The sequence below is a fragment of the Alternaria alternata genome (genome assembly GCF_001642055.1).
Source record: "Alternaria alternata strain SRC1lrK2f unplaced genomic scaffold CC77scaffold_5, whole genome shotgun sequence".
Taxonomy (NCBI): Eukaryota; Fungi; Ascomycota; class Dothideomycetes; order Pleosporales; family Pleosporaceae; genus Alternaria; species Alternaria alternata.
The window spans coordinates 26,483-41,622 of record NW_017306194.1 but is presented as its reverse complement, the minus strand read 5'-3'; the positions used below and the strand labels follow the sequence as shown (position 1 = coordinate 41,622).

Below are 15,140 nucleotides of genomic sequence, written 5' to 3'. Positions count from 1 at the left end.
TACGGGGCAACACCTGTTCGTTGCGCTCCAAGCATACTAGAGGTGCATGCACACAATGGTTACCCCAGTCAACCACGCACCCAGCAGCAGCTTGATCGAGTAGCGCGAAGATAGGCCGGACGCCGGCCGTAGTCTGCGCTGGTCTGCAGCTGCCGTGGTGGCTACATGGCAGACTCATGTCAGAAGCGTATGCTGGGCGACGGAGCATGACATGTTCCATGGTAGGCTACTCGCCCTTAGCCACACATGCCCAAGACGCAGACGGCCAACACCAAAGCCACGCTGCACCATTTCCCACAACAAACCTCTTGTCGCCGCCCATGACGTAGAGACGTTTGGCACATGGAATAAACAATTCTACGAGGTTGGAGGTGAGACTGCTCCACGTGCCGCCCAGCCACTCTCGTGTTAGCTCGCCCCAGACATCTCAGACGTCGGTGCACCCAACGTGGTCGCCAACACTGCTGCCCGGGATAGAGTGTCGTCGTGCCTTCGCGCTTCCAGTCCGGCCCTTCACTCTGCTGTTGACGCCGCACACCTGCGCCACACCAACCCGGCAACATGACAGAGGAGTCGTCTTCTGTCCGCTCGTCTCAGGGGTCTTCACGCCGTGCGCCCAAGAATGTACGTGCAGCAACATGGGCTCTCCCTCGCTCTCTCTCTCCGCGCCCAACACCAAACAACAGCCACTGACCACAGATGAAATGCAGCCCCAGCAGCAGCTCTCGCAGATAGAAAAGTCCGTCACACATCTGCTCGTCGCCACAAAGCAGCTCCTCGGTCCGTCCACGGCGCATGCAGCCCCGCATACAACACCTGCTAACACGCTGCAGAGACGTTGACGCTATGGTCGCGCGGGACAGCCACCGAGAGCGAGGTCTCCGACGTCTACGTGCGTCTGGGCTATGAATTCAACATCGCGTCACGCGCCTTCAACGCAATCGGCGTCGATACCAACGACCTCGGAAACGTCCCCGAGTTACTGCGTGGCATACTAGAGGAGACGCTGAGCCAGGAAGCATCGCAAGCCAGCCTCGACAATTTCCTCCCGCGGATACGAGACATCATAATAAACCTGCTCCACGGCCTGAAGAAGAAGCAACAGCGGTTACGGCAGCGCACAGGAAGAGACGGCTCTCTCAACGGCGGTGGTAGCCCGCGCCAGGGCAGCGTTGGGAGCAGTGGTGAGGTTGAGGAACATCAACAGCCAAGATCAGCAAGTCAAAGGCTCCCCTCGAGAGGTGACAGCCCAGCGTTTGGGGGCCCCGATCTTCCACCGCGTTCATCTTCGGTAGCTGGAGGGCGGGCCTCTCCAAGCAAGTACGATGCTCTCCCTTCGAACCCGAAAGCGAACCGCTCGACCGCCGCAAGCCAGCTCTCTACAGACTCGTCCATATCGAGCGGCACTGCTCAGCAGACGCCTGTCGTTGCTCCGTATCCAGCAGACGATGCCATGCCCAAGACGCCCGACCCTCCGCGACCCAACTACCCTGTCGACTTCCCTCCACCTCCACCCCCACCGAAACAGGAAGATGCGCTGGCAGCATTGCAAAGAGGTGGTGAGCTTGAACGCAGGGCTTCACGCCGATTTTCAGCATACCAGATCCAGAAGCATCTTGGAACAAATGGCATTCCACTTCCACCAGTGCAGAATTCGCCCATACCGAATAGGGGACGGGATGTACGCGAATCCATGAATGCAGTTCGAACGAGAGCATCCATGATGCACAACCGCCAGCGGTCGAATCAGAGTTTAACGCAACAGAGACCCGCTGTGGAAACCAAGTTTTCTTTCGATCAGCCCAACGAAAGACGCATATCCGAGGAAAGTTCTCAGAGCACCGCACCGAGCATTCTACCACCTAGAGAGAATGGGCCCGAAGACAGTCCCGTTCAAAAGACACCAGACGACAAGCTCGCACAGCCACGATTCCCGGAAAGCGATCAGCTTTCACTAGGTGCTACTTTGAACGGTCCATTATCAGAGCCGGCTGAGCTTGGATCTGCATCGCCAGTGAAAGAAGAACCATCCAGACCTACAGCCAGCCGCAACAGCTCTTACAGAGCCAAGACACCTTCTCCACAACCTTCACAGTTCATCCCAGAGCAATCGCCTCAGCAAGGAAAAGAGCTTACCTTGTTCCTTCAATATAAAAGCAAAATCAAAAAATATGTCTTCACAGACGGTGCTGAGCTCTCCTCCGCTCGGCTACAGCTTGCTTTCATCGAGAAGTTTGCCTGGGATACCCACCGTTACGGCGATCTGCCCGAGATCCACATCCAGGATCCTGTTTCTGGCGTACGGTACGAGCTCGAGGATATCCACGACATCAAAGATAGATCTGTGCTCGTCCTAAACGTAGAACAACTCGACGAAGTAAAAAGTCACATCGACGATAAGTTTGGCGGACTCAGCAAACTTGTTGAGAGCATAAAGACAGTAGTCGAAGATCAGCAGGCAACCATACAACGAGTGGCCGAACGTCAACAACAAACAACGAAGGAGATCGCTGGGATTTCCGCGGCGCCTCTCTCTTCAGCTCGCAACTCCGCACTACTTCCTTCTCGCCCTATTGCAATAGGCGCGCCTTCCCCTGACAATGTTACTTCGGCCACCCAACTTAGCGAGGTCCAGTCGCTGCGTCGTGATCTGGCAGTCGTTCGACAGACCTATTCATCATTTGTGTCGGACATACAGGCTAGCATGTCAACGATACGCACAAAAGCTAGTGCTGTCAAATCGACTGCTATAAAGGCTGCCTTGCCCTCGCTTGATGGAGACAGCGGTCGCGCTTACATCAACACCGGGAAGAAGGCCCTGCAGGACGACTCAGAGAAGATTGTTAACAGGGTGGACGACCTGCAGGATCTTGTTGAGGATCTCAGAAAGGACGTGGTCCTACGTGGTGTGCGACCTCTTCCCCGTCAGCTGGAGACTACTGCGAAGGATCTTTCGACTGCTACTGCAGAGCTCAAGAAATTGCAGGATCTCCTCGCTAAAGAGAAGCCCCTCTGGACCAAGATCTGGGAACAGGAATTACAGACTGTATGCGAAGAGCGAGACATGCTCACCATGCAGGAAGAATTGGCGGCCGATTTGCAGGACGATCTCGAAAAAGCAGCACAAACACTTGAACTGGTTGAGCAGGCGACCAAACAGCAGAATCTTGAAAGTGAGAAAGAGGCTGGAAAGGGGATGCGCTCCGCTAGTGGCCGCAACATGCTCAATGCGGTTGCTCTTGACAAAGCCGTGGATCCACGTCAGGCTCGAGATGGTGTGCTTGGCGAAGTCAAAGCCCTGCAGCCGAACCACGAAGGCAGGCTTGAGGCCATTGAGCGGGCTGAGAAGGCGCGACAGCGTGATCTTGAGACTAGGAACGATGATGAGTTCAAGCGCGAGCTTGGAAACTTTGTCGAGGAGGGCAAGCTCAAGAAGAGTGGCGGCGTCGAGGAGGCAGAGCGCCTCCGCAAAGCGAAAGACGAGCGCGCGCGAAAGGAGAACTTTGAGCGGGAAGCTGCAAGACAACGAGCCAAAGCGGAGAAACAGCAGAGAGAGGCTGAAGCCGCTGCCGCTGCCGCCGCCGCGGCAGCGACCAACGGCGACGGTGCTGAAGGCCAGAATGGAGAGGCTGAAGCCCCAGCAGAAAACCCAGAGGAGGCCAAGGCAGATGAAGGTGGTGCTGCCTAGACACCTGCCATCTATTCTTAGCCTTCCCTTTTGTGTTTGAGCTGATCTTTCGTCTTAGATCTTCCCAAAAGACAGTTCACAGTCCGTCCTTGGGTTAAGACCGCCGGTGTTCCCTTGTCGATGCAAACCAAACTTGCAGCGGCAACGGGGTTGGATCTAACAACAGGGACGACGACGTCTACAATTACGGAGAGTGACAGCCCTCTTACTTCAACCATTAGAGTGGTCAACAACGATGCACGAGCCGATGAAACCCCTTCAATATCCGAGACAGACCATGTCCCGACGTCTACGCTACTAAGCAATACGTCTGGGACCCATCGCAATATACCAATAGCTATCACATCACCATTCACATCGTGTGATAGGGATACGTCCTCCCCTATCCGCTCTTCGGTCTTTGGGCCACGACTCTCAATCTCACGAGGTGGAACGCCCAGAACCTTTCAGTCGCACCGAACACCTAAAACTTCCCACAGCTTTGGTGATCGAGGAAAGCTCAGCCTAGATGCATCGTCGCCTCGCTCACGCGGCATGACCTTCCCACACGTTTCTTCCAGGGTGATCAAATCTGGCTCGCATAAGACGTTAGACGCCAATCCGCATACGCCTGAAAACAGCAGTACAGACAGTCTTCAGGAGAGTGGCAGCGATAGAGATAGAGATGCAGATAGCGTACTTTCATTTACCCCCAGTATGGGTGGGAAGAACCTTGCGAATTGGTTTTCAGGGTTATTGGGAAGATCGTGAGCAATGTGCTCTACGTCTTCATGAAGGAGCGTACAAACCGGCAGGTCTTATCTCATTGGGAGTCCATGGGATCTGTAATATGTAATTATTGATGGTAGCATTGGTAAGGCGTTTGTGTCGTGGTACGAGATTATGCATAGCGATAGTGGCGTTGGGTATATTAGTGTGAGGGATGCTGAGATGCTGGAACGTTGAGATGTTGGTACCCAGCATCATGGTAATGCAATGGATCACGTATCATCTCGCCTGAAATCTTGTTCTTCGTGCGTACATAAGTAAGTACATCAAGTCGCCAGCCACTCTCACCGTGATTACTATCATGGGCAGTCCTGCTAGTTATCTCTGACAGTACACAGCAAGTCAGATGTATACAATAACGCTTGGTCATTTGCACAGTCTTACATAGACAGCGAGGATCTTCAGGGTGCATTTGATGAGAGAAAGATTGCAGAATTTCGCGAGAAGCTCGAGGCGGCTGAAGAAGAGAGTTCAAAGAAGAAGAACGGTAGGCTGGTGTTGAAGGGTGGGAAGTCCGTGAAGATTTACGACTAGTGGTTCGCAACTCTTAAGACGTGAGGGAGTGAATCGCAATGCATCGTCATAAAGGAGAGCGATCACGCCCTAACAAAGCTTCGAAGCGCTAAATGCTTGTTCTCCAATTGTGGTATGAAGTCCTTATGATAGCGGTGATGGAACTATTTCCTACCTTTTCATGATCTAAGAAAGCTCCCGCGGCAAAATGTCCATGCAGATAGATGAACCAGCATATCTCCTGACACACTAGATTTGAATATGACCTCAATGTCAATTTTGGGAACATACAAGGCACTTGTTCACCGAAGCAAAGGAAGGTACAAATCGGTTAGTGCATTCGGACACATCGGCATCATCTCATTGCAAAGATCTCAGAGTTCTAGATTTCGAAAGTCGTTCCTGAACTAGAAGTGGAGTGGGTAGCGAGGTAAGATCTTTCAGTTGACGATAGTAAAATTCCTGACCAGACATGCAGTTCGCAAAAATATGCGTGGCCAGGTTTTTCTCTTTCAAGTGGGAGAAGTCGAACACACGGCTGTTACGAGCGAGGACGGGGAAGAGGGTATAGAGTGGACGAGAGAGCTTCGGTGTGGGAATGAGAATATGTTTTAGGATCGCGGAAGTGGAGTTGGGCGTTGCGCAGGTGAGGGGGAGAATGAAGTGCTGGTGGGGCGTCAGGGTTGTAGTTCGTGAGTGAGGGTTGGGTTTGAGGTTGAGGAGGGATCAAGGCGTGGTGTGTGGTGGTAGCAGAAGATGGATACAAGAGGAGAGTTAGAGAAGATGTGAGTGAAAATGAGTGTGAATTTGCAATGATCTAGAGCTGATACCGTGAGAGACTGCGAGCCTTTGTCTGAATCCATGCCTCCACCACTGTACGTATCCAGCCGGTATTTAGTCGTGCCGGAAAAGCTGATTGAACGCTGTTCGTTTTAGTAGCGAAGCGAGAAATGATTACCTACTATTGTCGTAAAACCACCAGTAGCAAAAATTCAAGTACCCGGTGTCAGCTGATGGCAAGAGTCTTTGAGATAGCTCTATGCCGACTCACAGTAGACCCATAAAACACAAACATCACCCCTCTTGTCAGCCTAGGTGTACAAGCCACACTAGTTTCCAGGAGCCACCGCACGCCAATCAGTGTGAGCTGACGACGTGACTCGGGGAGGTAAGAGTAGGGTTTTGGCTCCCGGTTTTTTTTTACGGGGAAACAGCCGAAGCCAAAAACCCCGCGCGAGACAAAACATGTACACAGTAAGCAAACGGCCCCAAGGACTTACTTCATATGCTACGCCGGCGGGATCTCTGAAGTGTCGGAACCCCTCGCAAGTGTCGCAGACTAGGCTCCTTATTCTCTTCACCACCGACTCGGCAGAACTCGCTTGATAACTTCGTGGCCGTGGGCCCGAGTTGAGGCGAAGTCGTCAAGGTTATCTTGCTCGCGCAGTCGGGGCGTTCAGAGAAGTTCGTATCCGAGCTCTGAGGGGAAGGAAGGCCCAAATCTCGACGTTTGGCTTGCTTATGCGGAGGGGCTCCTGTATATTCCGTTTAGCATATGAAGGGAGTTTGAGATTTGTGATTAAAGATGCTTAGGGCAGATATCGTTTATTCAAACGAACCATCTACGCTGTCTTCCGAATCGCTTTCTCGAGAGATTTGGCTCGGACGATGATTCTCCGGAGGCTCGACGTTCTTGAGCCAGTTTTCCACGTTATCGCAAGATGTAACGCCTTGTCCGTCCTGGTCGTCATCATCGTCGTTGCCGAAATCCTCCTCCGTCCACTCAGCCGCTCCGGACATGGCAAGGACACGTTGAAGGTTCCACTGCAATGTCAAGAGGCCTGTATCTGGGAGGGGTCGCTGGACTGGATCATCGGTCGACATTGTAAATCTAGTTCCGCTGACTAGTGGAATGCGGATAGTGTCGTCGTTGGGATCAATCCGATCGAGTGGGCCGTAACCCCTGCCAGCCGAAAGTCGGCCGGCCGAAGACAAAGGTTCATCCATGATGTTCACCTCATCCTGGCGTTTGCGCCCTTCAACAACAAGCCAGTGGAACTCGAGTTCGAGTTTTGTCTTATCGTCTGACAGTTGTATCGGTCGGAGCGCAAATCGGGCAGCGGAGTGATACCGGTGCAGGAGGGCCGAGAGGGAGATCATGTTCTCCACTGTCTCCGTTCCTCGATTTGGATTATTAGCGTCCACAAACAACTTACTACGCCAACTCTCCACTAGTTCTGCTTTCCAGAACATCTTCAGAGTGTCCCAGAATCTCACCACTCGCTCCTCATTCTGGCCTCCAAGACCGCACCATGGGTAAATATGGGCGGCGTCGATTTCCGCCATCCTCGAGACCGCGCAAAGGTATCCATCCCGCTTCTTACAGTTTGACCGAACGCCATCGTGTCGGCCAACACTGTATTCTGGGCCACCAATTATATGTCCGGATCGAGTTCGCTTAGATCCGGCTAGTATATTGGCATTGAGAAGGCGAGATTTCGAGGGTGGTTGGTTGGAGACTGTCTTGGATTGCGAGTGTGTCGACGTTGCACTTGCTGCTGTCGGGTCTTTCCTTGGTTGTTTCTGGGACCAGAGTAGAATTGTGTCCAACGCTTTTCTTTCTCTGGCAAGGCGAAGATCGCGGTCCGTCAATGATTGCCTGAACAAATGGCTCTGAACCGCCTCCCGGATTACTTCGATATCGGCGATCTGGAGAAACGCCCAGGTAATCGAAGGAAATACCGGTTGGGGGTGGAGTGATTGGAGTTTCAGAAAGAGTTGCCGGCGCTCAGCGGAGCGCTCTGTGAAGCGTTGGCCATCCTCCTCTGGCCTCACGTTGGTCCAACCTTGGGCGACAGTATCCATGGGGTCGTTTGCTTGTGTGTACCTGTTTTGGGTGATCGCACAGCTTTCATAAAAATGTTATTAATAGGGGAGTAAAACTTACTAGCTGTGGTGGATAAAGAAGAAGTGTGGAAGAGTGCGTTGTGATCTTTCTATACTAGACAGTTGCCTACGCAACCATGGTTCGAGAAGGACCTAAGAAAACATGGCGAATAGGAAAGGAGCTTCCAGAACAGAACGAAGAAGTGACCACTATTATACCGTGGTCCAGGAAAGAGCTCGCGAGACAAAAAGACCAGTGCGCAGACCACTTGATGTGCTTGACCACATACCCGTTATTGGATTAGAGATCATGCGACTACCACCAGGCGATATTATTGTCTAAAGTGGACAGGTTGTGCCCGCGCTCTTGCTAATAAGGTTGTGTTCATAGTCCAAAAAAAGAAGGGGCGTCTATATCTACGACATCTGCACCTGATGCTATCCATTTGTGTTATAACCCTACCAGCTACCTAGGTATGCACTATGCTCGACCCCGCAGTCACTCAAACCACGGAGTATTGGTCCTGATGTCATTGGGGGCCACAGCTAAGGCATCTTTGGATTTAGCCTTGCAATTATATCGATTTTAAAGTTCCAAGGTTGTTTTCGTCCCTGCATGTCTCCAACGAGGACGTGAGGAGATGCTTGCCGGTCGCGAGCCGCTTGTCATCTACAGTAGACGGCACACCATCAGCGATACATTGATCAGGCTGGTCATACATCTTGACCACGGGGCAGTTCCATGGCCTCGGCGCGCATGAGAATGTGTATGTGACCACTCTAAGAGCAGTGAAGTCCAGATTGACTGTAGGAACGCCGATGCTAACGCTCTCGGTACGTGCAAGACTGGGCCTCTGTATGGCTATAGGAATCTACCGAATGCGATACACCATGCCATAGGGTTACGTATCCCTCCGTGAGCCATACATCGAACCTCACTAGTCAGAGAGTGGGCAGGCGTTGTGCGTCGGCCTGTCCCGATGTAGTAATTTACGAACACGAAGAAAAGCGCGCCTTCGTTTGCCTGCTAATACAAACAACTTGGTACAATTAGTTAGCTTTTAGTAAGCTAAGACGAGCAACAAATGTAAATGTTAATAAAGTACCTATTAGAGGAGTACCTCTAGCAAGTGATGTGACATCTCCGATAGACAAGCAATGCCTATTATGGGGTTTGGACCACGACCATAAGGGCTTCTTTTGGTCTTACTTAGATACCAATGAACAGCTTCCCGAGGTCAGCCATTACATATTATACGGTAACTAAAGGATTACCAGGTATGTCCTCCAAAGCTTCCACTCGTTATGGATTCTCTGATCAAGTGCGTAATTCTCGCAGTGTACCTAGGTACTGTTTCCGCGCGAAGATTACGAATTTGGCAGGTCGTAGCGTCGCCTACATGTAACTTCCATATATTACGAGCTATCCGTGGGTATCGACTAGGGTCTCTTTACTGACTGTGATACGCCAATCTGATAAAAACCCAATACGGTCTTGCAATACGCTCGCGCGTGGGAGATAACGATGCCAATGCTACCCACAAAGGTGCCTACGTAGAACGGTAGCTGTTCTACCACAAAAGCTCTTTTGCCCTGCGTGCCTAGGCAGATACCTACATGCACTATGCTACATCCCCAATCCGGCATCTTACTTGTTCTTTCAGCTTGAACTTGCGAGTAGTGGCACACAGGAAGGTTGACGGAGAGGTTGTGTTTTTATCAGCAGGCTGCCCAGGTTACGATGTGCGCCAAAATCATGCCAGCCAAAGGCTTGCCGAGAAGTGCGTGAGATATCGAAAGACACCCAAGCGAAAACAACGAGAAGGTCATCTCACAGCAGAGCAATGGTACGCTCACTCAGCCGGCAAGATACGAGGTGCTCCAGTGCTGTTCTAGTTGCAAGTTACTCGTCGATCACTAGAATAGCCCAGAGTAACATAATTATGCACACGTTGTGCAATACGGCTCAATGCACAACGGAATTTCGGCTCCTTGCGGACCCTCCCTATCGAATCAGAGTCATTGTGCCTCTGCCTGACCCACACAACGTAGAATTTCGCCGTTACCGCCTACCGTTCCACATTATCCAGTCCAACTTTTCGACTCTTTACGGCTCTTTACGTCATCATTGGCCCGGCAACGCCTGGTGCGAGGCTAGAACACTAGCGTCTTTCAGAGCTTTCCAGAGTCTATATAAACTGGCCTTCCTCCTGCCCTTCGTTTGTTCGGCAGCTCTCTTTGCCTTTTGGCTTAGATCAAGTGTAGTATCTGTTCTTTTCAGTTTAATCTCTGAAACTGGTCTACGGACCAATTCAAGATTATTCTTATTTTTGAAACCAGCTGACAAGTCACTGGGCTTGCTCATACTTGTCGGCACAGTGTCGCTCCTATCCGCACTATCGGGAGCTGACGCGAACCTACCTTTTTCATTAAGACTTCTGGCTTAGTCCAGTCCCTTGAGGAAGAAGTTGTGGTTTTTTGAGCCTGAACGCTTTTTTCGAACATGAGGCGGCCCTGCGGTGATATTGCCGGATTTGTGCGTCCGTGGTGGGGCAACGCTGAACGGAACCTTGAATGCACCACATACGAGGGAAAATCAAACAGGTATAGAAACAAGAAGCCCTACTACCTTGGTAGTCCCTAACAAAGGAACTTATAAAGATTAATAGTATTATAGACTTCTAGGTCTTCTTTCCATGTCTACAAATATCCTAATACGCTTTATTGTAGTAGGAAAGAGTACTACCTACGTATGCTCTAAAGAGATATTTAGTTTCTATCTTTGATATAGTGAATGCTTGCCACAAAGCTCTCTTTACTGCACATTACACTTACCACCAATCACTCTAGAAGTACTCGCCGACATGCAAGTAGAAAGGCAAGCAAGAAACAGGATACCTAGGTAACATATTGCCTACCTACTTGTTGTGACTCGTGAGAAGTGTGCCTATTACCTAGGCACTAGTCGTCTAATACGAGTCGCATACCCAAGATGAATACTACATGTCCATCCATCGTCATGTGCAAATGCTTGAGAGTGCTGCAAGTAGTACAGGCGTTCAGAGCTCCGGGGGTCCTCTTTTAGCACACCACTGACTAACAGGTTTCTTCTTCGTAGGTGACACTGATCAACCACGGAAAGCCCACAACCGCTGGCGCCAATCGTCTAGCACCTGCCTCATCTACCAGTCATGGTGGTACATGTAAGTTTCAAGGGATATTGACCTCTTACTGTCCAAGCATTCATCTGCCACAAGTACTTTCAACGAAATCCTTCTTGCTTTGTTTCACAACCCCAAATCCTTCGACTGCAGGAAGGTTTTACTCTCTTGTCTACATAAGCAAAATGAAGCGGCCTTGTTAAGATTCAAGTACGCTGTATAGTACCAGCATGTGCAACCCGATGACGGAAAGCCGTATCAAAACATGCCCGATCGCAAACTCAAATCAGTCTCATCACTTCAACCCATCTCATCTTCGACGCAAACCAAGCTCTCCACCTCTCAATTACAAACATGCAATCCATCTCTACCATTGTCGTAGCCTTCGGGCTTCTCGCCTCGCAAGTCACAGCCACGATCGCCTTGGGCAACAATGCCAATAACATCTGCAAATTAACAGCCTCGATAGATTCTCCTCGACGAACGTGTTGGGAATCAGCAGTAATGTGGATCTACAGTGACAACTCATGCAGTGGCGTCGTCATCCCCAGCTCACCTGTTAATGTATCGAACGGTTTCAATTGCAAGTACTGTCTTTCTACTGACAACTCCAATCGCAGACGCACAGTACGCCTTGCTAACGGTCCTATATACGTAGATATAGTCAGGGGTTGCGGAACCGACACATGATGAATTGACAACAATGATGGATCATTCGCCCATAAACGCGCTCGCATTAGCCCTCCTTCCAACACGGATTGCGGCGTTCAGCTCACGTGAAAGCGCTAAGCGTGAGCCCACCGTCTGAAGGCCAGATGAGTATCTTACTAGTCAATTGTTACCACAAACTACGATGGATACAGTCTCTACACTTGCCTTTCTTTGGATTGTAGCTTTTCTTTGACGCAACTGTCTCTAGTGTTGGACCAGGCATCATCGTTATCATCATTTCGCGATAAAGTAGGAAAAACTTTTTCGGAAGACCCCAAACGCTATTCGGCAGACCCCAAAAGACCAGATGAGACGAAAAGAAAGTAGACGAGATAGAAGGTTCCTGAGGCTGCAAAACGTGGTTAAAATAACTCCTATTATTAATACCCCTAAGTATTATTACCCGATTAGGCCTATTCTTAGTGAGGGATTGCTTCTATCTAATCTTTTTAGGTGGCGGATTGCTTTCATCTCATAATTTGGGAGTGATATTTCTAGGTACCCGATAGCTTCTATCTGATCTTTAATCTCTGTATAGCTGATTGCTTTTATCTGATCTTTGGGGTCTGCCGAATAGCGTTTGGGGTCTTCCGAAAAGGTTTTTCCATAAAGTATTCAGATACACACAACCACTGTGCAGCACCTAACCATGTTCAAGGTTGCAATGATGTGTGACAGCAGATCTAGAACGCAAGTTTGTGCGATTTGTTTAAAATTGCGTTATCTCGACCGGTGTGCTATGATGTAGCGGCATTGAGGAAGATGATGGCAGTGAGGCATTCCGTGGTGCGACTGTAGAAAACGATGGACAAAAGTCTTCTTCTTTGATCACAAGCACCAAATGCACGGTAGCAGTAGTTCACTAAAGCAACAACAGAATCAATAATTTCGTAGCTGAACGTGATACTGGAACCTCGGTGCTAGATATTCTTCTCTCATGTTATGTTATCGATTACGGTGGCTTATATCTTCTTTTCCTTGAGCAAAAAAGAACCCAGGCAAGGATGGCGCACATACGCGGTCGAAGGCAGGTCGGCGCAAGTGTATGAATGGAAACGGGCAGCATTAGGGACAAGAGTCTACTGTACACTCTTAGACCTGTATGTCACTGGGGAAAGATATCTTGTGTATGGGCCCTGGGCCGTACGTTTGCGTGATACTAGTCGAGACAACTCTCGACACATTGGTGATAGTGCCTTGCAGTGGAAAAGACGGTACGAAGATATGGCAGGCTTTGCGAAGCGGAACCAAGCAGGACGGATTTGTGGACTACCCAATCTAGCACCTCGTGTTCAACGTCATAAGCTCAGCAACTGCATGGCTCACTGTCAGTGCTCCGTGGAATAAGTTGACTTCATGAAGCAATCTTAACAAAACAATCGGCTCGTACCATGACTTCAAGATTGCAATGTAGAATTTACCTCGAAACGCACCTTGGGGTGTTGACCTCGTCATCGACCCCGCACATTAGCCATTAAGCCGGTGGAAGACCTAGACTCCATCTACTAGAAGCAGTAGAAGTTGTAACATCGTGGATACCTCCACCCCTCATACCCACTATATCTTGGCACTTTAATGCCTTGCACAGCCTGAGGCACGAAAAGAACAGGTGAAGTTGGAGTCGCAGATGTGCCTAGGTAGCCGTTGGGATAGCCTGGTAGGGCTGACGTTTCGTTTCAAGCAAGCGATGGTTTCGAATCACGGCACGATCCGCCAATGCAGATTGATGAAGACGGGCCATGTAAGAAGTTTGATAAGAAGGAAAGGCTTAGTATGGGCTGTTGATGCGGGCGACGGGTTTGTAATCCGAGTAGATGGGTATGATGTGATGGGATACGGGCGAGGGAAGGAATGGAGGAGAATGCATGTTTCATGTGGCGCTGCGGGGCAGAAGCGTGTGGCATTCATTCTGAGATGGTATACAGAAGTCGCGAAAACATGCGGCCGCAGTCAGTGGTGCTTGCCTCGAGGACAACGTGTAGTAGAGAGCCCGTTCCGCGGATGCTGCTAGGCATATCAACTGGTAGACGTGAGACTACGATTGTCGTTTCCTTCTCTGGAGTTTCTTTTAGCACTTGATCGCGCTCGCACATTTCACAGTTGGGCATTGTGTGCGCCGCTTTGTGTTTGACAACTTTCATGTTCAGCTTCAGCAATATTGCTTCATTTACTTCCCACGCCTCGGCACAAGACAAGCCTCAACAGTGACATTGCGGACGGGTGGCCAGCCACACGCAACATCGACACAGACGAGAGAAACGAACCGGAAACAGTTGAACGATGGGCCTCATTTCCGAGAGATCAGTCGACGTTCGTCGAGAGTCGAGAACATGCTCGTGTCGCTCGTTTCGAGGGCACAAGCTTTTGCAGGGACTAGGCGGGGAAGCTCATCAATCTTACGAGCCGGTCGCCAGTTCCACGTCAGTCCAGCATCGTACATGCTGTGGACACGGTACTGGAATCCCGGCGGTGAGGACCAAAGTCATTGTGTTGAAGGCATTCAGGCAAATGGAAGACTTGCGACAGACTGAGACGGAGGAAGTAGTCGCGATTACTGATTCGAACGTGGTTGTGGCTGTGTATTATGCGGAAATGCACTGACAGCGGTGGCATGTCTCAAGTGCACATGGCATGGGCGTGGCCTTGCTATACGCCGAAGCAGGACAGACGAGCGCGGCCCGCCGAAGAAAGAATGTGTGGCACAGTGGCTTGACGTTTGGCGGACCGTTGAAGTCGATACGACTTGACGAAGGATCGCGATGTCGACTAGAAGCTTCAGAATGCGATAGTCTAGATTGCGCGTCGACGATTCAGGCTCCACGGCGATGAAGTCACATCGGGGCTCTTTGTGCAGAGATGTGAAGCGGCAGGCCCAAGTCGCGCGTCGCACCATGGCCCACGCTTGGACAAAGACGGCCAATACACCATGGAACGCTCCACCGCTCCCTTATCCACGCCTATCGACAAGCGTCTCCGCAAACACGAGAACGCCCTCAACACGAGCTGATGTCGTCTGTGGCACAGTGTCTCTCCTGTCGCACCGTGTGCTGGCAGTGGGGAATGGGCCGAATCTCACTCATGCTCGCGCAAGTCCAATTTTGTCTCGCCCAGCAGCGTAGTCTGCGCTGAATCTCGGCACGGTTGTGTGCTCACCGACAGCGCGCATCTGCCAGGTACCCGCTCCTGTCGATGCTTCTAGCAGGGAGGATCTGCGGCATGGTCGCTTTCTATTTTGGCCAAGCGCCATGAAACGCAATCTATGGCGACGGCCGGCAAGCAGAGAGATGGATTCACAAGGCTATGCGAGGGCCATCCCAGCGCACATGGCCAGCGCGACGGGGGGGCGAGCAGGTAAACCATCGTGACCTCTTTCAGCGGCTTCGTCGGCTGCGAAAACGACGGCAAAATCAAGG

At 50.8% G+C, this 15,140-nt stretch overlaps 4 protein-coding genes across 4 annotated transcripts; 3 read left to right on the top strand and 1 right to left on the bottom strand.

Annotated features, from left to right (window-relative positions):
* Positions 1-561: 561 nt before the first annotated feature.
* CC77DRAFT_930216 (AIP3-domain-containing protein) lies at positions 562-3,688 on the top strand (the record flags this gene model as incomplete). Its single annotated transcript, XM_018534151.1, has 3 exons — positions 562-624; positions 711-780; positions 834-3,688. 3 exons carry the CDS (start codon positions 562-564, stop codon positions 3,686-3,688), a joined length of 2,988 nt encoding a protein of 995 aa, XP_018388353.1.
* Positions 3,689-6,203: 2,515 nt separating this feature from the next.
* On the bottom strand, positions 6,204-7,926 carry CC77DRAFT_677731 (hypothetical protein). The gene has a single exon (XM_018532732.1). It carries the CDS (start codon positions 7,832-7,834, stop codon positions 6,575-6,577), a length of 1,260 nt encoding a protein of 419 aa, XP_018388352.1. The 5' UTR covers positions 7,835-7,926; the 3' UTR covers positions 6,204-6,574.
* Positions 7,927-9,600: 1,674 nt separating this feature from the next.
* Positions 9,601-10,801, top strand: CC77DRAFT_677716 (hypothetical protein). Its single transcript, XM_018532731.1, has one exon. The coding sequence runs from the start codon at positions 9,700-9,702 to the stop codon at positions 10,300-10,302; it is 603 nt and encodes a 200-aa protein (XP_018388351.1). The 5' UTR covers positions 9,601-9,699; the 3' UTR covers positions 10,303-10,801.
* A 569-nt stretch (positions 10,802-11,370) lies between these two features.
* On the top strand, positions 11,371-11,824 carry CC77DRAFT_1006366 (hypothetical protein; the record flags this gene model as incomplete). Its single annotated transcript, XM_018523411.1, has 2 exons — positions 11,371-11,643; positions 11,681-11,824. The coding sequence occupies 2 exons, from the start codon at positions 11,371-11,373 to the stop codon at positions 11,822-11,824; spliced, it is 417 nt and encodes a 138-aa protein (XP_018388350.1).
* Between the last annotated feature and the right edge of the window lie 3,316 nt (positions 11,825-15,140).